This window comes from Pleurodeles waltl, chromosome 3_1 (assembly GCF_031143425.1).
Source record: "Pleurodeles waltl isolate 20211129_DDA chromosome 3_1, aPleWal1.hap1.20221129, whole genome shotgun sequence".
NCBI lineage: Eukaryota > Metazoa > Chordata > Amphibia > Caudata > Salamandridae > Pleurodeles > Pleurodeles waltl.
In genome coordinates, this window is record NC_090440.1 from 1997751525 (window position 1) to 1997773076 (window position 21552).

The window sequence follows — 21552 nt, forward strand, 5'->3', positions numbered from 1 at the left end:
AGACTCTATACTGTTCCATGTTCCTTAGTGGGTGGATGTCTGATTTACTGGTGATATCTTTGTTAGATTAAATGTCTCATCCTTCACAAAATACTAAACAGAATTGGCCTCACAACAGCATTTGGTGAGATGGGTGCCACACTATGTTGGCAGGGCCTCACAACATCCAATATTCAGCCCTTGCATGCCAAAATCGCCAAAGGGTCTTCCCGTTGCCCAGTAAGTAATTCTGGGGAGGGTTTGGTGGTGAAAACATACACAAATTTAAGTCTAATAGAAAATCACCTACTCATTGGCATGTGGCCAGAGTTTTCCCTCATTTGCCTGTGTAAGGTGAAAAATGTAATATGTATTGTAGCCTGATCTTTTCAAAATTACAATCAGGTTCCTAGTTAAAGACGCAGGATATTATACGTTTTTGTTGTGGTCTATAGGCTACTTTTCAATTTGTGCAGACAGGAACAGGGAATACACTAGCTCTAAAGGTTATTAAGGCTGCTCTGCTATTGATATATTGCATCGTTTCACTAGGTCAAAGCTAGAAGCATGAGAAGCCAGTGGATTCAAGGAGCTCCTTAAAAATAGATAGTTTTGGACACTGACTGACTTATCTTGTGAAAAGCATACTGTACGTTTCCAGTACACTGACCATGCCTGAGACTGTAATACTATTACAAAATTGAATGAATGGCATTTCACATGTCATTTCTACTGAGAGGCTAACCATTAATGAAGTCTTCATTAATTTCCCTGTTCATCCTAAACCATGGTCATCTTCATAAACCTGATTATATGCATTCTGACGTCATGGGACTGTGGATGTACTGAAGTCCTATCTTTGTGTTCATCGGTATGTGAATGAGTTCCTGAAAATGTATTGGTGTCATCATGAATGCAGTCTTTGTATGTATGGTTTGTTTCTTATGTATGTGGGCAATATGTTTTAGTGCATGCATGGGTATTATTTTCTAGCTTTGTCAGTGCTTGTCTCGAATGAGCCTACTGTGCTGTGACGTACAGTAACATTGTTGTGGATATAGTTTGGTTGACAAGACCCTTTACACTATTGAGAGAATGGTAATGCTAATTACTAGTGCATTTACTAAGCCAATCTGTGCACACCTATTAATAAAGGTGTGGACTAAAAAGTATCGCAAAGCATGAAACACTAAATCCAGAATCCGTTGATAGTGCCAATGCACGAATGCTTAGATTAAAAAACTGCAACTAAAGTCAGAAATATGTCTGGTTTACAGTATTCAAACATGAACGTGTTCAGCATGTTGAAATTTGCAACTGGCTTTAGCATGTCTTCTCTTCTTTCTAGGGCATGTAAAGCTGACCGATTTCGGATTGTGTAAGGAGTCCATTCATGATGGGACAGTCACACACACGTTCTGTGGAACCATTGAATATATGTGAGCTCTCTCAGAAATTGATTGTCTTGGTGTTTCAGGCTGTGTGTGTCCCTTTTTCTCTACCACTCTAAAAACACTTAATTGTGCACAGTGTTTGTCATTTGCATCATGAGTATTTCCTTTGTAGGGTTAATTTAAATTCTGTGTTCCTCTTACTAGGGCCCCTGAAATCTTGATGAGGAGTGGCCATAATCGAGCTGTGGACTGGTGGAGTCTGGGAGCACTGATGTATGACATGCTGACTGGAGCAGTAGGTGCACATTTCATAAACTAGCTGTAACAATGCTTTGTGCATTGAGAAAGCATGCATTATTCTTCATTGATCATTATACTGGCCCATCACTATAAATATTTTCACACTTTGTAGCGTGAAGTTAATGTCCAGCTTACAGCATTTTAGATGCAGGACTCGAGTGTCTGCTGCTTAACAATCAGCTTATCAGTTTCATTCAAAGTGGGAGAAATTGATGATAGCAGTAAGCATCACTTACATAAAAGGCTTTCATCAGATCATTTTGATTTGTTTCCACGTCTGTGCAAGCCAAGTGCTGTATATCATATAAGATGCATTTAATACAAAAGGAGTTACAACTGATTTTATTGTGTCTTGGTCCCTGTGATCCCAAATGGTTCCGGGATCGTAATTGTTTTCATGTTGATTTAGAGTAATTGTCAGGCCGCATAATTGAATGGCCTAGCCAACAAATCAGATGTAGACTTGAATGGTGGAAACTGTATTGATTGGTGCTGTTACCAAGTAAGTGTGTAATGTACCCTGGCGATATTCAGGAATATAGTGAAAGCACAAACTGAAAGACAATCTTTTTTGTTCAGTGTAGTTTAATTTTCCATTGTGATTAGCTAGAAGTGGAAAGACGACGTGTGTCTGAAATGCTTCTAGTGTTACTGAAAGCATTATTCTCTCCTCACAGAATTGTCCTGTACTAGCCAACAAGACCAAGTGTAACTTTGAAAACATCCATAATGTCATTCCTAATCTTTTTTCTAAATGTAGTTGTTACAAGTACAGTGAATTTCTGCCATTTGTATGTCCCTGTAGTACTTTTAGAGTCCGGGCACCCATTACTGTTCTGCTATCCTTGTTCCCTGGAGTTAAGGTTGTCTCTGGACTTAGCATTTAGTGATGATTCATTATGGATAGTGTTCGGCTAAAATCGATTGACCTATTGTTTGTGAATGTTCCTATTGCATAGTGGCTGCATAGACCGTACCATAGAACTCTTTAATGCAATAATTTTATGGATCTGTATGCCGAAGGCAGTTGTCATTTGATTTGTTTGTCTGGGCTGTAGAGTTATCCATTGCATGTTTCTAATATGCTCTGTTGGTGTAAAGTGTATGAATATATGTCGACAAAACAGGTGTAGCTATGAATAGTGCAGCACATGAAGACATAATAGAAACATTGCAGTGGCATCTCACTTTACATTTAGTCCCTAGATATATGTATGTATGTCTTATATACACTCCTAAAAAAACAAAGGTTACAGGGACATTATAGTTAGGCTCACATTTTAAACAAACCAAATCATAGAAATGTACATGTTAGTTATCTCAGATAACTATAACTCATGCCCGAAGGTAACTATAACTCGCACCCCTGCCATGCACAGTTTTTTTTGGTCTATAATGTTACTACAAAAAACTACAATAATATTATCAAAGATGTCACAAGTGCCATAATTTGTGGGGTAATTAGCAGTGCATGGCTAAGGTGTGAGTTATAACTTACGGCACGAGGTATAGTTACTTGAGATAACTATAACAGGTGAATTTCTATAGTTTTGTACTTTTAAAATGTGAGCCTAACTATAACGTCTCTAACCTTTTTTTTTTTTTTACAAAGTAATTTTCATTACTATATGTTCATCCAACCAGAGACGCGCGTGGCCTTTTGGCGTGGCCTTTTGGCGTGGCCTTTTGGCGTGGCCTTTTGGCGTGGCCTTTTGGCGTGGCATGGGGCCAACCCCTATAACAACCCAAACCCGCAGAGGAGAGGGGCGGGATTTCAATCTCCCTGCAATGTAATCGAGATGTCTAGCTGCAGATTCCTTACTTTTGAATTTCCCAGGTGTCAGACTGGATCCAAAAACATTTTTGTGAGCAGTACCCCTGCATGCTGTCCTCCATCATCCCCCATACCTGAGCAAGGAAACCTGTTGTCTAGAAAGACACCATTCCCATGTAGGCAACCAGCAATCAGCATGCGGTCATGGTCATCTGGCTGGAATCTCCCTCTGACGTGCATGGGACAGAGAAGTGTTTTTATAATAAAACAGCTGATATTTTGAGAAAATGTCCCCACGTAAGGATGTGTATGTTTCTGTAGATGTTGGAGACACAGTGTACCACTTTGCCGGCAACTCTACCTTGCTGCAGCCTTGAGGAAAGCACAAAGTGAAAAGAATGTCTTGCTAGAAACACAATGCTTTCCTAGGCAAAAGAACAACTAGATAAATAAAATAAAAAAGCACCACAAATTTGGCCTATACTAAAATAATAAAAATTAAGCTGATTAAAATGTAACTGGGCTAAAGAACATAAGTGGCAGGCCTAGTTGGTAAAAAAAAAAAAAAAAGCCAAAAAAAACCCCAAAAAACTGTACTAAAATGGCTATACTACAGGGCAAGATCACTGGACCCTTTAGAATACCAGTTAGAGACCCCCACCTTCAGTGGACTGGTAATGAGGATCTAGGGAATGCCAGTGGACCGGACACCTCTCCAAATACTGGCTTGCTCTCTCCACCCACCCTGGCTACGGAGGATGGAGCATCTTACAGTGGTGGTCAAGAGGGCAGCGGTGGTCCTTGACCTCTAACTTCCCTCGGTGGCGGTCAGGACTAACTTCTTGACTGAGGTGCATCAGCCTGGGGCTTCCTCATCAGAACACCTATTGCCCTTTAATGAAGAACTGACCGATGTCGTCTGGGGTTCTTGGTCCAAGCCCATCACGGGTGCTACTGTAAACAGGACAATTGCCCACTACTGTTGCCCTGCCCCGGGTGATCCTAGTTCCCTCAGACAACACTCCACTCCTGAGAGCTGGGTAGTTCAAGCCTCAACTTCCCTCGACACGTTCCCTGCCACTCCCCCAGACAGGGAATCCAAGAGGCTATATACCTTAAGCAAGAAAATGTTATTTTCCACCAGCTTAGCTTTGCAGTCGATGAACACCGTATGCCTTTTGGGCCATCATTGCCATACCTTGTGGGATACGGTTGCGCAAGTGCTGCCACAGGTCCCACAGGAGGCCCGTGCCACCCTCTCCCAAGCAGTGAAAGAGTGGAGAGCTGCAGTAAAATTCACCATCAGGTGTGGTTTGGACACAACAGACTCACTGGGATGTTCACTTAGATCTGTTCGCCTCTGCAATGTCAGCAGTGTTGCCGTTTTTCAAGGCAGCTATCACTCAGGGACACTTTTTGTCTCGAGTAGAGTTCAGGCCTCCTGTGTGCCTTTTCCCGTACCACTTCTGCCTAGAGTTCTCAAGAAGATTAGGAACAACTGGGCCCAAGTCATTCTTGTGGCACCGGACTGGGTTCAGAGAGTCTGGTGTCCCGACCTCTTGAAAATGAGCATCGATCCTCTGATCAGGCTGCCTCTTTGGGAGGATCTTCTGTTGCATCAACAGGGGAAAGTCCTCCACCTGAACCTGTCAACTCTCTGCCTCCTTGTGTGAGGATTGAGTGGCTACAGATGATAGCTTTTGAACTTCCTCCTGAAAGTTATCTTGGCGGGCAGGTGGCCCTCCCCCAAAACTGTATACGCCTGCAAAAGATTTGTAATATTTTGTACAGAAAAATCTATCAGCCTTCTTTCTGCCTTTCTTTCTGATATTCTTCTCTTCATTCTTACCCCTGCCTAGCAGGGCTTTACTTTGGGCACTCTTAAGAGTTATCTCCCTCTCTGTGCGCCTTTCTGTGACTGCCTGACCAACATAGGTTTCTCCAAGGGCTTGTACATATGTTTCATTCTACGCCCTATATCATGCCTCAGTGGGATCTAAACCTGGTTCTCATGTACCTCATGTGTGCTCTTTCTGTACCACTACACAATTGTCCCCTCTGGCTGCTTACCATCAAGGCGGCATTCTTAGTGGCATTAACGTCTGCCCAGAGGGTGAGTGAGCTGCAGGCTTGATCATACAAGACACCTTACCTTACTGTGTTCCCTGACAGAGGTGCTGCGCACCTAGGCCTCTTTCCTCACGAAAGTGGTGACCCCATTCCAATTTGGACAAGTTGTCACTGCCAACCTTTCATGCTCCTCCACATCCCTGTAAAGTAGAGGTGCGACTCCGTCTGGACCCAAAAAGAGCATTGTTGTTCTACTGTTAATGCACAAAAGAGTTCCGGGTGGACGACTAACTCTTCACGGGCTATGTAGGAGCTAAAAAAGGTCAGGTAGTACAAAAGCGACTCATTTTGCGCTGGGTTGTTTTCTGTATTAAGATCTGCTACTCCCCAGCTAAAAAGCAGCCTCCTGAGGGATTAAGGGCCCATTCCACCAGAGGAAAAGCTGCAACCACTGCGTTAGCCCGTAGAGTTCCAGTCCTGGACATCTGTCAGGCAGCAACTTGTTGTTTTTGCTTTGTCACCCTAAGTGGGAAGGGTATGCCCAGACGTGGGTCCCGTGCTTCCCATGCCACTGGATTCAAGCTAGCCTGGCTGATGAGGGGTGAAACCCCGAAACCGGTCCCAGGATGCTTGTTTCCGGTCCAGTGAGGACCTGGATTGGCAGTTCGGTCTGGACTGTTCCCATGAGGAACAGGGTCAAGACTGATTTGCATATGGCTGGGTCCAAACTGGGGTGGCATGGTGAGCAAAAGAACGATGGATCAAACCCAGATCTATGACTGGGGGTGAGTGTTTGACAATGTTCAGCATTCCGTCCATCACTTGTTGTTTTAGCAACCTGGGCATCCCTGCACACGTTTGCTAAAAACTTTTGCCTGGTCAATCAGGTCTGCAGAGACAGTCATTTCGCCCATTGAGTCCTACAGGACTTCTTAGTCTAGATAAATGTGTCTGCAGCCCACTGCCAGGATGGTATGGCTTTGGTATCTATTCAAAGGTAAGGAATCTGAAGCTTGAAGATTTTATCAGGTGAAACAATTACTTATCTTTAGTAATTCATTATCTGGTAGAGACAATATCTAGCTGCAGATTCAGTAGAGACCCACCCATGCCTCCCCGCTCTGCAGACAGATTTGTAGGGCTAGGGTTGTTTCTCTTTTTAGGGCCCTAGTTGGACACACATTAGTCAGTTCACTTCATGGCTCTGTGCTCCGGGCATGGATAGTCGTGAAAAGTAACTGCCCTCAGTGCGCCTGAATGGCACATATATATGTGACTGCTACATAACTTCTTGCTCCAGCAACGCGGAACCGAATGAAGCCACCCAACGGCGCACAGGGGTACTGCTCACAAAAAAAGTTTCTGGATCCAGTCTGACTCATGGGAAATTCAAAGGTAAGGAATCTGCAGCTAGATATTGTCTTTACCAGTGTAGGAAGTTGGCTCTGTATATACTATTTCAAAGTAAGAAATAGTGTGCACAGGTAGAGGTAAGATAGTGGCAACATTAGATAAATATAATGCTCTATTTTGTGGTAGTGTGGTCGAGCAGTAGGCTTATCAGAGGGCAGTGTTAAGCATTTGTTGTACACACACAGGCAATAAATGAGGAACACACACTCAAAGACTTACTCCAGGCCAATGGGTTTTTTTATAGAAAAATATATTTTCTTTAGTTTATTTTAAGAACCACAGGTTCAAGTAAACGCATGAAATGCAAGGTACTTCACACAGGTAAGTTAGGAACTTTTGAATAAAAGCAATATCATATACAGTCTTTGATAAAATGGCAATAAGCTGTTTTAAAAGTGGACACAATGCAAAAATCAACAGTTCCTGGTGGAGGTAAGTAAAGGTTAGTTTGTGAGATAAGACACTTACAAGTCTCAGTTCCTGGGCATAGGCAGCCCACCGTTGGGGGTTCAAGGCAACCCCAAAGTTACCACACCAGCAGCTCAGGGCCGGTCAGGTGCAGAGGTCAAAGAGGTGCCCAAAACACATAGGCGCCTATGGGGAACAGGGGTGCTGTGGTTCCAGTCTGCCAGCAGGTAAGTCCTCCTCGGGGGCAGACCAGGGGGGTTTTGTAGAGCACTGGAGGGGACACAAGTAGGCACACAAAACACACCCTCAGTGGCACAGCGGCGGCCGGGTGCAGTGTGCAAAGCAGGCGTCGGGTTTCAGATAGGAATCAATGGCGGGACCTGGGGGTCACTCTAGCGGTGCAGGCAAGCTTAGTGGGGGGCTTCTCTGGACTGCCACCACCTGGGCTAGGCAGAGGGTCGCCTGGGGGTCACTTCTGCGCTGAGGTTCGGTTCCTTCAGGTCCTGGGGTCTGCTGGTATAGTGCTGGATCCAGGCGCAGGGTCCCTTGTTACAGGCAGTCGCAGTCAGGGGGAGCCTCAGGATTCTCTCTGCAGGTGTCGCTGTTGGGGCTCAGGGGGGGGGGGGGGTCGTCTCAGGCTACTCACAGGCTCGCGGTCACCGGGGAGTCCTCCCTGTGGTGTTTGTTCTCTAGATCGCGAGCCGTTGGCGTCGGGTGCAGAGTGTTAAGTCTCACGCTTCCGGCGGGAAACGTGAAGTCTTTGAAAGTTGCTTCTTTGTTGCAAAGAAGTTTCTGGTGTTGAGCAGAACGCTGTTCACAGGAGTTTCTTGGTCCTTTAGTCCACGGCAGTCCTCTGAGGCTTCAGAGGTCGCTGGTCCCCGTCGGATACGTCGCTGGTTGCAGGTTTTCGAATCAGGAGACAGGCCGTTAGGGCTGGGGCCAAAGCAATTGTCTTCCGTCTTCTCTGCAGGCTTGTGGGTCAGCAGTCCTTGTTTCTTCAGGTTGCAGGAATCGCATTTCCTGGGTTGCTCCTAAATACTGAATTTAGGGGTGTGTTTAGGTCAGGAGGGCAGTAGCCAATGACTACTGTCCTTGAGGGTGGCTACACCCTCTTTGTGCCTCCTCCCTGTGGGGGGGTGGGGGGGAGGGGGGACATATCCCTAATCATATTAGGGGAATCCTCCAAACTCAAGATGGAGGATTTCTAAAGGCAGGGGTCACCTCATCTCATGACACCTTAGGGTCTGTCCTGACTGGTGGGTGGTGACTCCTTGTTTTTCTCACTATCTCCTCCAGCCTTGCCGCCAAAAGTGGGGGCAGTGGCCGGGCATCTCCACTAGCTGGGATTCCCTGGGGCGCTGTAACAAAAGGGATGCGCCTTTGAGGCTCACCGCCAGGTGTTACAGTTCCTGCAGGGGGAGGTGAGAAGCACCTCCACCCAGTACAGGCTTTGTTCCTGGCCACAGAGTGACGAAGGCACTCTCCCCATGTGGCCAGCAACATGTCTGGTGTGTGGCAGGCTGGCAGAAACTGGTCAGCCTACACTAGAAATAGGGTTGGTATTCAGGGGGCATCTCTAAGATGCCCTCTGGGTGTATGTTACAATTAATTGCACACTGGCATCAGTGTGCATTTATTGTGCTGAGGAGTTTGATACCAAACTTCCCAGTTTTCAGTGTAGCCATTATGGAACTGTGGAGTTCGTGTTTGACAAACTCCCAGACCATATACTCTTATGGCTACCCTGCACCTACAATGTCTAAGGTTTTGCTTAGACACTGTAGGGGCATAGTGTTCATGCACATATGCCCTCACCTGTGGCATAGTGCACCCTACCTTAGGGCTGTAAGGCCTGCTAGAGGGGTGACTTACATATGCCACAGGCAGTGTGAGGTTTGCATGGCACTCTGACGGGAGTGCCATGTCGACTTAGGCATTTTCTCCCCACCAGCACACACAAGCTGTGAGGCAGTGTGCATGTGCTGAGTGAGTGGTCCCCAGGGTGGCATAAGACATGCTGCAGCCCTTAGAGGCTTTCACTGGCATCAGGGCCCTTGGTACCAGGGGTACCAGTTACAAGGGACTTACCTGGATGCCAGGGTGTGCCAATTGTGGAGACAAAGGTACAGTTTAGGGAAAGAACACTGGTGCTGGGGCCTGGTTAGCAGGATCCCAGCACACTTTCAATCAAAACTTAACATCAGCAAAGGCAAAAAGTTAGGGGGTAACCATGCCAAGGAGGCATTTCCTTACAACCAGATAATCAGTTTCCGAAAATAAGTAACTTGTTTGATAGGAATACGCCAGTTCTAACATGCTTAAAGGAGGCACACAGGCACTTTTCTTCTTGCTGGGATAAAGTGCAAAGAATTCTAAAACAAGCTAAATATATCTAGCAAAAGGTGAAAAATCTGGGATGGCAGTGCAGAAAAAGGAAATTTCTATGTATATCTCTCTCTAATCTCATAAGTATGTGCCTCTTAGGACTTTTATACACACCTTAAAGGCAGTCAGGTGGATATCTGTAGCATTTCCAAACATGTTTTGTTCCTGTTTAGGCAGGGGAGGTAACAGTATGGTAGTTGGAAGGGTATGGGTGAGGAGTAGCAGGCAACAGGGGATGTGGCAATCTCACAAGGACAAATGTGGATGAAAAAGGTCTGACATTGTGCAGATGTTCACTAAGTTTAGCTGATAAAAATGGTTTAAGCATGTTATAGGGATGGCGAAGGGGCTCGGTGAGGTGATGTGTAAGTGAAGATGGCACCACAGCTTTGAGGAGAAAATTACGGATAAAGCAGGGAAATAGTGGTTTAGCCGTCGTAAATGTATGGAAGGAAGTGCAAACAACATGGCAGACCTCGGGAGCCAAGGCCAAGAAGGTTTAAAGAAAGGAAAGACTTAAATGGTGAAAATCATTGGACAAGGTGCAGCTAAGGGTGCTTTGGGGGCGCATGGGGTATAATACCCAGTAGGTACCCCAGTCCTGTTCTGACATGCCAAATCCCATCTGTGTCAGCCTTCAGACACTATTAACCGGTCTCCAAATTTCTCCCACTGGTCCAAATACTCTTAACTTACCCCCACACCTTGTCTCCTGGCCTACAAAGCTATCTATCTTACCTCCTAACGTCTCCAGCGGTTGCTTCCTAACTCCCACAAAAAACGATCCCCCAAAGCCAGCTAAGTCGTGAAAAACGTAGATCCAGTACCCCCACCCTCTTCAGTGCCTCTCCTGCCCTTTCACCGTCACTGCCTCTAGACTGACTCCCACCTACTGCCGAAACAACCCATCTGCTTCCTCCTCTCCCATCTCTGGCCTCATGCATCCCCATTTAACACCAGTCCAAACTCCATATGTATTGAGCCATCCATGCCTTACCAGTCAGCCTCAGCAGTTCCATGACATGTCCCTAAAGATAAAATGTCCCCTCGGAGCTCAAACGTGTTCATGTCTCCTAATTGCCAGCTATCCCAATTGCTGAGCCTGTTAAACTTTCTTCTGTGCCCTAGAGAAACTCAGCTCCAGCTTTCAAATCCGATTCCACAAAACTCCTTCAGCAGCCCTTAACAGTTCCATGTCAGCTCCCAGATGGCCATCTGAAACCTGCCACTAGTGATGCAGCTGGCACTTTGTGACCCTGGACACCCCTAGGCCTTTCCTCTGCCCCTGCATGTCCCCTACCACCTCATGACTGACACAAACACAACCCCACCTGGCTTCCATGGGCCTCCAGTATGAGCCTGACATGTCCCCAGCACGTGAACCTGAATGACCACCTGAAAAAGATATGTATGTGGAGAGAGAGAGAATGGTGAATTGTGGGAAGTGGCCATGAACCCCCGGATATACCAGATCAGAGGGAGGCAACGGGAAATGTCATGAGATGGCCAACAGACTGAGATATCATGGGTTGCCCAGCAGAGCAAAGAGCCCTGCAGATGGTCTGGTAAAGGCCTTTGTGTCGGAACCTTAAGATCCCAGGAAGTGGACAATACTGACAAGGGAGACATAGCAATGGAGAGTGTAGGCACCAGGAGAACTCTATTCCTGGAGGATACCCCAAACAGTGGAACAGGCATCTTCAGTCCACTAGGAGTTACACTGAGGTTGAGTTGCATTTCCAGGTGGCCATCAGAAATGTAGGGGAACAGATTTCCTAAACCATACAGAGAATGCACAGTTGGTCAGCTTGAAATATGCCGTCAAACCAACTTGATTTGAAAGTTTACCTCTGCAATCGTGGTGTTTTCCAGCCTCCATTTACTGGGGAAAACAGGAAGAAAACCATTGACAAGATCCTGAAGTGTAAATTGAACTTACCTCCTTACCTCACACAAGAAGCCAGGGATCTTCTAAAAAAGGTAAGCTAAGCATTTTTATTTGTAGATCGATTTGATGCCCATTGTGTTCATATACGTCTTATGTTTTGTTAATTCAAAAGGGTTTCCCCTATTTGTTAGCTGTCTGTAAGAGTGTGCTATGCTACATGCCTCTGGGAGGCTACAGAACTTTTTCCAGTGGGTGTCTTTAGCTTAGGCACACTGTATCACATGCAGATTGATTTTATTTAACATGCTATCATAACTGTTTAGAGTTTCAGGAGGGAACTTTTTTTATGGTATGAGTGTGATATTGATAGGGGCATGTTGTGCATTGATTAGTATTTGGCACTGTTCTTGTCTGCTTGCACAACGGTTTAGTGAGGCTGGGATCATTCAGGACTTCGTTCAGGCAGCACGTTTGCTGGGCTGATTGCAGGTAATTTGAGTGTGCTGTTGAGAACAAAAGATTATCATTAGTCTTTAGCATTGTAGTGGATGCAATGATAACATATCAGACATAATGAAGTACTTGTGTTTCAGACAATGCAGGGTTAATACATTTTGCTCACACACATTTTTGTAACCAATCTGAAACCTAGGGTTCTAGTCACAGGAGCTGTTTGCTGTGAGTGTGTTGAGGTTTGCTAATTGTGACATGTTGCCATCTATGTGACCCCTTGCTATTGTGTTGGTTACAAGAGTGTGGTGCATCGGTTGGATTTGTTAAGTGAGATGTAGGACATCTGTGTCAAGTACATTTAAGAATGAAGTTTAGCCACTTCGAATATTACATCCAATCATTACATTAATTTCAAGTTGTACTGGCCTCTGATGGTTTCCGGTTGCATTTAGTAAAGTTGTAGAGACTCAGTGCCAAATCTATTCACTAAGGCACGCTTGTGAGTGTGATGTCTGTTATGTGCATGCTATAATGGCGTAATGAGGTATGATTACAATAGTGTGTTCTTATATGTGAGTTGTCTTGTAGTTTTTGAGGCATCATAGATGTGCTCAGTGATGATACCGGGGCACATTAGCAGCAGTAATGGAGCCAGCAGCTGTAAACATAGGTAAAGGTCCATGATCACCTAACTCTTCAGTGGCAAGTTAGTAGTCTTGTATTACTCTGCTTTCTGTAGACCAGACCTCCTCTGATATTTTAGTAATGTATTAATTTTCTTACAGATTGCCTCTAGTGTTAATAGAATTTCTGATGGATACTTCCAGCCACTGATTCCTCACCCTGAGTAATCCCCAGGCATCCAACTGGATCCGTAAACTTTCAGAACAGGTTTCCTGTGAGTTGATAGTTGGCATTGTGGTACTCTGCGCCAATGTGGTTCCACTGTGTTAACAATAGGCAGGGCCGCATATAAGCACCACACATGCACACTTATATGAGATCCTTATTTTCCGTCCCTTCAAACACATAGCCAGAGCCTCTTCCTGGTCTTTGACCAGATTTCTTTGATTACATTTTCCCCAGTGTGCACGTCACCCACTAAAAGTACAGGCTTCATATGGTGCTGGAACTCATGCAAACAGATGGACCACGACTCCAAGGGCTATGGCAACCACACCCGCATCAACCCGAAGGCCAAACAAGAGTACAAGGCCAAACTGTACGTCGCCAATCACAAGACGGCACTGTGTCCGGTCAAAAGAAAGGTCCAGTTTCCAAAGTGTTGTTCTTGTGGCAGGTTGTTGATCTGACCGAAGTCTTTGGATAAGTGGAAAAACAAACACAACAAATCAGCGCACCCTTAATTTCCAGCCTCATTGATGTCTTAACAAGTAGAGACCTTGAGAGAGGCCATGCTGCACATTTTTAGCACTTTGCTGGCATGCCTTTGGGACCCCAGGAGCCACAAGGGCCTCTAGTGAGACTTATGTTTGCGCACCTTCTGTGCCCCCTGGATCCTTGGCTTAATTATACCAGTACTGGTTAAGAACACACATCCTATTGTGTTTTCTGACTCTGAAATTAACCCAACACATACTGGACCTAATTTTTGCCCAGTGCACCCCTCTTATTCTGATGCCTTGCCCCTGCCACTCAGTAGGGCTCAGACTTTACTTAATCTTTTTTACACTGGTATGGAGAATGACCACTATGCTGTGTGGAACAATTATATTCCCCAGTATGATGAAGACAACTGGTATGAAGAGCTTCAGGATGCCTTTTTTCTTCTCCAGGTCATGCTACAGAGTAAAGCGCCTCTTTGACTGCGATGCAAGCACAGTGGAGGTTTTATATCGGCAACTGCCAACAAGGGCAGGAACAACTAACATATTAATGGAAGATATGCAGTCTAGACAGGCTCCAACTGAACCACTGCCACCATTTGATAGAGCGGTTACTGAAACCCTTCTGGGCACCTGGGCTAATCCATGTTCAGGGCCGCCCATTATTAGTCAAATTGCCCATCACCATTCACCCTACCTTCCTAATACAGCATCCAACTCTGGAAAGTCGGGTGGTAAAGAGATCCACCAGCATAGACAGTCTGAATGTGTTCCCTACCACTCCCCACTTCTGCTGATCATAGGTCCATAGAATAGAGCTGTTTGGCAAGAGGATATTTTCGTCCACAACCCATGCTCTGAGATCAGTCAATGCCTGTTGTCCCTTAGGCCATTACTCCCATGTCCTGTGGGTTACGGTGGCTCAGGTTTTACTTGCTGTTTTGGTCAAACTTTGGGCATCTTTTACAAAGCTGTCTAGTAGAGCTGAAGTTCAGCAAAGTTTGTCATGCCTTAAGAACTGGACACAACCAGTCGTCTGTGATGTGCCAAGGCGTACCAGGGTAGCCCTCTGGCGCCACACCTGGATGTTGCCCACAGACGTCTCTGGGGACGTAAAAGCATATTTAATGGCCGTACCTTTTGATGGATCTCACCTTTTTTGTAATACTGTGGACTCTGCCTTGAAGTATTTCAAGTAGAGCAAAGACACTGCACATTCCTTGGCTGGCCCTTTCTGCTCCCACAAGTCAATTCACCAAAATTTCAGCCTGTCTGTGGTTACAGTAGTTTTTTACATTCATCAGTGCCAGACTCCGCAAGCACAAGAGGCTATCTGAAAGGGTCTTCTAGCTGCAGAGCCCTTAACTTAGAATTACTCCAGGCATCCAAACCGATCCGGAGGATTTTTCATAAGTAGCACCTCTGCATACCAGTAGCTGTGTGTGCTTTGTCAGTATAATCTGTGCCGAAAGTGACGTCCACAGCACCTATATGTGTCACCTAAGCACAGTGAAGATAGTTGTTTTCTTTCTGTGCCAGTTAGCGTGTATCTGGGAAGAGCTACCCTTTCAGTCACTTTTTGATTGTGCTTTTTTTACTTTTTGTCTAGGCATTATGAGGTTTCCTCCTGGTGTGGCAGGATGTCAACGAAGAAGGCTGGCTTCAAGCCATGTGATGTCTGTCACCAGCTGATGTCTGTGTCAGACCTGCATCTTGTTGGCTTGAGGTGCCTTGTGCGCGACCACAAACCAAAGTCAAGTTCCGACTGCTGTGCCATGAATCCTAAGGCTTTGAGGGAGCGGTCCCTAAAGCTGATGGCAGCATGTTGTACAACGCCACACCGTTAGAGGTCCCAGTCAAGAGGGAGGTCCCGGGATTGGCAGTGGAGCGTGAGGTAGTCATCTCACTCCAAGTCGTCGGGACATTTGGCTGAGTCCCAGCACAAAAAGAAGTCATCAGTGTTCTTTGATTTCTCCACGTCCTCCAGCTGACGGGATGCGTGAGTGTTTGCATTCTAGGCCTCACTCAGTGGTTGAGCTTTGGCCAACTCAGAGTTTCCCGAGTTTGCGGGAGCCAAAGGTACCACTGCCTAACTTAATGAATTTTACTACCTCATGTGTCTGATATTGGGGTGGGCCAACCCCTCCAGCCCACCTTCGGGCGCCCGCTGGGTCAGCAGGGGCACTTTCTGGTTCTGTGCTAGCGGCTCTAGCCCAGCACCACTTGGGCCTTAAGGATAGATTTCCGGATCTGGAGAAATGCTGATCATACCACCTCAATCTTCCCTGGCGCCGGTCCCGATGCTCCCCGGGGGTACCATCCCCATTTTGATCCCTGACTCGAATACGGAGCTGGAGGGCTGTTGTGCAGTGCTGTATCCCACACCTTCAAAAGCCTAGGCTTCCAGATCAGAACCTGAGGCCCATTCCTATGGGTTAAGACTCTGGAAGGAATGGGAGGGGTCACTGGGCCCTGAGGAACGCCAGCCCAATGATCAAGATGTGGACTGATGTGAGAAACTGGGTGAAGCTAGTAGCCTGGACACTTCCCCAGATACTGGCATGCTTTTGCCCCCTATCGTGGCTACCGAGGGAGGATAGTCTTTTGTAATGGTAGTACAAAGGCCGGCTGAGGTCCTTGACCTTCAGCCACCATTGGTGACGGTCAAGGCTAATGTCTTGATCGAGGTGCTTCAGCCAGGGGTATCCCCATCTGAACCACACCTTCCATTTAACAAAGCCCTTACAGATGTCTTTTTGGGTACCTGGTCCCATGTTAACCCTGATGCATTCCCTACTGCTTCTCAGGACAGGGAATCCAAGTGGCTGAAGACGCTTGGGAAAAAGATGTTTTCTTCCACCAGCCTGACTTTAGATTCTGTGAACACCGCATCCCTGTTGGGCCCTACTCCTATGTTCTGTGGGACACGGTTGCACAAGTGCTGTCTTTGGTCCCAGAGGAGGCCCAGGCCGTAGTCTCCCAAGCTGTGACAGACGGGAGAGATGCAGCAAAGTTCACTATTCGTTGTGAACTCAATACAACCGACTCGCTGGCCAGAGTGTTTTTTTTTACTGTGGCCGTTATGCACCACCCCAGGCTGAAGACTACAGGTTTTTTGGGAAATGTCGCATCGTCTTTGATGGACATGCCCTTTGATGGCTCCTGTCTCTTTGGAGACAAATGGGACTCTGCGCTCAAACATTTTAAGGACAGTGTAACTACTCCCTCTCCTTCATGACTACCCCGCCCCCACCCAATGCTACCATCTCAAGACAGGTTGATATAGGATCATCTTTGTCTTCCCTGCATGGAAGTTGCAGCTCACTTGGCCAAGGGAGCCATACAGAAGGTCAGACGCCAGAAGAATGTTGCAGTTGCTATTCATGGCACTTTCTGGTGCTAAAGGCAGTGGAGGCCTTCATCTTTATTCTAGATCTGAGGTCCCTCAACTACTTCCTCAAGAATAAATTTGAAATGTTCACTCTAGCTCAGGTCCTTTCTGCCCTGGACCCGGGAGACTGGATGGTAGTTGGAGGGCACATATTTTCACATTTCTGTCCTGCCTGGGCAAAGGTGTTACCTGTGGTTCACAGTCGGTCAGGAGCATCATAAATTTGCTGTGATCCCCTTTGGCCTGACCAGCGCCCCTCGGGTGTTCACCAAAATGATGACTGTGGTTGCAGCTCATCTGCAGAGATCAGGGGTGCCATTTTCCCCTCCGATTTTGACTGGCTGTTGAAGGCAGGCTCGCCCAGGCTGTCATGTCCCACCTCCAGACAACAGCGAACCTCTTGCACTTGCTGGGGTTCACTCTAAATGTGTTGAAGTCCCACCTGGTTCCCTCTGACGCAGCCTTTCATCTGAGCTGGTCTGGACACAGTGTAGTTTAGGGCTTATCCTCCTGAGCAGCGAGTCCAGGATGTTCAGGCTATGCCCCTTGATTCAAACCCCCAACCCCCTCCCACCCATTGTCTACACCCCCCTCCCTCCCCCCCCCACACTCCTCTCCAAACCCAATCCCACAAGGGGTGGGCGATATGGCTGTATCATGGGCCTTAGTGGAGACCACCCCTAGGAAGCAGAACCCGGACCGGTCAGGAGTAATGAGGGGGTTAAAGGGAAGCAGGGAAGTTACAGGGCAGTGCAGGAGGACACTGAATCCAGCCCAGTTGTAAATTTATCCATTGGAATGTGGCCTGGGGTGGAAGGTATTTAACCTCAGGCACCTGGCATGTGGCTCTTTCTCCTGTGGCCCGGAAGAAGTTAGTATACAGGTGACTGGGTCACCTGGAAGGGAAGGATGGAGACGTTCACCCAGGATACCAATTCATTCATGGGCCGGAAGCAGATGCTTGCCCTGAACAAAATGAATAGTTACACCGGAAGTAAAGGGGCACCCGGCAATCTCGAAGCAGACGCTTGCCCGGGGAGAAAAGGTTGTAAAAGGCTTGGCTATGCCAGAAGTGAAAGGTCAGCCAGCTGGGTTGGAAGTAGACACTTACCCGGAAGAAAATGTGTGGTTGCACTGGAAATGAAAGGTCAAAAGGTTAGGCTGGAAGCAAATGCTTGCCTGGAATGTGAATGAATGGTTACACCCAATGTGATAGGTCACCAGGATAGCCTGGCCGACACTGAATGTGTGGCTATGGTAAGGAAGGCACAGGCTCATTGAAGAAGAAAGAAATGGTGGTTGAAGGATCTCTTGTAAGTTGGAAAATTGCCTAACGAACTGTGGCCTCAATTCTTCCATAAAAGGAAAATTGGTCTGGTCTGAGTTTGTGGGATCTGGGAAGGGGACTAGGTGGGGGTGCTGCTGCTGTGATACCAATGTTTCAGCCTCTATCCTGGATTTCTGTGAAACACTTTGAGACTATTGGGACACATAGCCTCCTGTATCCTGCTGGTAACAAGTGCATGTTGGCATATGCGGGCTATACAATGAGACATGAAGTTCCAGTGGGGACAGCATTAGGAGAATCTCTCTTTTTTGGCCCAGCTCTTGAATGGAACTGCAAAAGATCTACATTGGTGGCTAACGAACTGCAATTGGGTCAAAGACAGACCACTCTCTCTTCCCCAAACCAGAACACAGTGGTGACAGATGCATCACTCCTGGGATGGGGGTGGCCATTTGAGAGAGGGTATCGGAGGGCTCTGGTCACCAGTGGAATCTGGACTCCACATCAATATGCTGGAGTTGCAGGCAATCCTACTAGCATTGAAGGCCTTACTACTCTCCATCAAGGGGGGGGACAAATGTTTACAGACACCACCACTGCCATGTGGTACTGCAGCAGTCACAGTGGGGTGAGGTTTTGGAGTCTGTCTCTAGAGGCAATGCGTATCTGGACATGACTGGAACATCAGGGCAGTTCCCTGGTGGTTCAACACCTGGCAGGCTCTTTGAATGCAGGAGTGGACGAACTCAACCGCAATTGCTTAGCGGATCATGAATGGCATCTCCATCCAGAGGTGGCGCATGGTCTCTTTCAAAGTGGGGAGAGCCTTGGTTAAATCAGTTTGCCTCCGTTGAGAATGTGCAGTCTTAGCAGTTTTGGATGCTATAGTTTCCAAGGCAGCTCTCGCTCAGCAATGCTTTTTGGTTAGAGTGGAACTCAGTCCTCCTCCACACCTTTCTTCCAATGCCACTCCTTCCCTGAGTTCTCAAGAAGCCAAAGAGCTATCTCTTGGCCCCAGATTGGGCACAGAGAGTCTGGTGTCCTGAGCATGGCCATCAATCCTCTGATCAGGCTGCCCCTTGAGGAGGATCTCGGGTTGCAGCAGGAGAAGGTACTCCATCTGAACCTGTTCAGTCTCTGCCTTCTTGCATGGAGATTGAGCAGTGGCAGTTGTCAGGCTTCAGCCTTCCTTCCGAAGTCTGTGAAGTCATCTTGGCAGCCAGGCATCCCTCTACAAAGAGGGTATAAGCCTTCCTTTGGAAGAAATTTGTGGCTGTGTGTGTGTTCTGACAGAAATGTTGATCCCCTTTCTGTTCTTCTTTCTAAGGTTCTTCTCTTTATTCTATCTCTTGCTTAGCAGGGCTCTTCTCTGGTCACTCTTAAGGGTTATCTTTCTGCTCGGTCTGTTTTCCTTTGATTGATCAGCCCTCGCCCTTCAGATCTCCTATTGTACATAAATTCTTGAAAGGTTTAGTCCATCTTTTTCACCCTTCTCCCTTTCTCATGCCTCAGTGGGACTTGAATCAGGTTCTCACATTAATGTGTGCTCCCTTTGAGCAACTTAACAATTGTCACCTGTGGTTGCTTACCATCAAAACAGCTTTCCTCGTGGCTATAACATCTGCCCGACAAGTTAGTGAGCTATTGGCCTCGTCACCTAAGCCACCCTAATTATCCATTCATCCTGACAAGGTGGTGCTTCGCACTCAGGTCTCCTTTCTTCCGAAGTTGGTCACGCTGTTTCATGTAGGTCAGTCTGTCACCTTATCTACTTTCTACGCTCCACCTTACCCTTCCAAGGGTGAGGAGTGTCTCCATCTTCTGGACCCCAAAGGAGCATTGTCGTTCTATCTTGACTACATGCAGGAATTCAGGTTGACTAGTAACTCTTCGTGGGCATGTCTGAGCTAAATAGGGTCATGCTGTGCAGAAAAGGACCATCTCCAGATGGGTCGTGCTCTGCATTAAAATCTGCTACGCATTAGCCAAGAAGCACCCTCTATGGGCTTTCGTGCCCATCAAAGCCGCGATCACTGTGTTAACACACAAAGTTCCGGTCCTGGATATTTGCCAGGGACCAGCATGGGCTTCCCTGCTCACGTTTCCCTAACATTATTGCTTGAACAGTAAAGGTCTGTTATGATGGGCATTTCTCCCATTCGGTCCTGCAGGACTTCCTCATCTGAAACTGGTCCACAGACCCACCTCCAGGGATGGTATTGCTTGAGTATCTATTCTTAGGTAAGGAATCTGCAGCTTGAAGTCTTAATCAGTTGGACAAGTTAATTACCTGCAGTAACACCTCATCTGGTAGAGACTATATCTAGCTGCAGATGACTTACCAACCCACCCATCCTCCCTGCTCTGCAAACTGATTTCTAGATACAGGTTCCTAGCTTTCCACACCAGTAGTCAGAGTTCTTCATGGCTCCACGCTTCTGGTGTGGAAAGTTGTGAAATGAAACTGACGTCCGCGCACATGGGTGGTGCGTATATAGGTGCCATGGACGTCACTGCCAGCGCAGGCGATGATGCGCGCGGAGCTGATTGATGCCACCTCCCAGTGCACAGGGGTACTGCTCACGAAAAATCTCCCAGATCTAGTCTGACGTGGGATCATTCTAAGGTAAGGAATCCACAGCTAGTTATATTCTACTAGATACGGCATAACCGAAAGTAAGTAACTTGTTCATCCCTTTCATGGCATATGCTTCGGCCTTCAAAAGCCAAATGTCTGTTGGGGCTATACCCTTCTGTCCCTTTTTAGATGTTGCATAGTTGTCCCTGGAGACTTCTGACTTTAAGACAAACATACTTTGCTTATTGTCTTAACATCGGCTAGATGTGTGAGCGAACTTCAGTCTCTGTGTCCAGCTATACCACTTTCTTTTCTGACAGTTTCTTTCTTAGGACCTGGCCTTCATTCCTATTCAAAGTAGTCACTATTTTACATGTCAGCATGTCAGTCCGGCTTCTTGGATTCTAGGCTACACGTCATCCATATGTAGAAATCACCACACGTCTACTGAAAAAACTACAATCAATACAGAACTCTGCAGCAATATTCATCCTCAACCTCCCAGACTGACCCACAACTTTAGAAGCTACACTGGCTCCCGATCCAGAAAAGGTGCCAGTTCAAGATGTTTGTAGTAAAGTACCCTCTTTTTAGCATGGTTACCCCCACTTTTTGTCTGCTGTCAGTATGCTTTGACTGTCTTCACTGAGATCCTGCTAACCAGGACCCCAGTGATTGTGCTCTTTCCCTCTACATTTGGTTGCTTAGTACTTTGCACACCCCACAATTGGCATACTGGTGCCACCATATAGGTTCCTAGTATAAGGTACTTAGGTTCCCAGGTCATTGGTACACCTGGGGGTTCCCCATGGGTTGCAGGATGTATTGTGCCACCCATGGGAGCCCATGCAAAATGAGTCTGCAGGCCTGCCTTTGCAACCTTCG

At 46.8% G+C, this 21552-nt stretch overlaps 1 protein-coding gene across 2 annotated transcripts in view; it reads left to right on the top strand.

The window, feature by feature from the left end:
• RPS6KB1 (ribosomal protein S6 kinase B1) overlaps positions 1-21552 on the top strand; it is a 446354-nt gene that overhangs the window by 295322 nt on the left and 129480 nt on the right. For both annotated transcript variants that reach the window (XM_069226434.1, XM_069226435.1), the window contains exons 8-10: positions 1328-1418; positions 1578-1668; positions 11596-11703. In XM_069226434.1, the coding sequence (XP_069082535.1) occupies positions 1328-1418; positions 1578-1668; positions 11596-11703 (290 nt within the window). The remainder of the gene's footprint in view (positions 1-1327; positions 1419-1577; positions 1669-11595; positions 11704-21552) is intronic.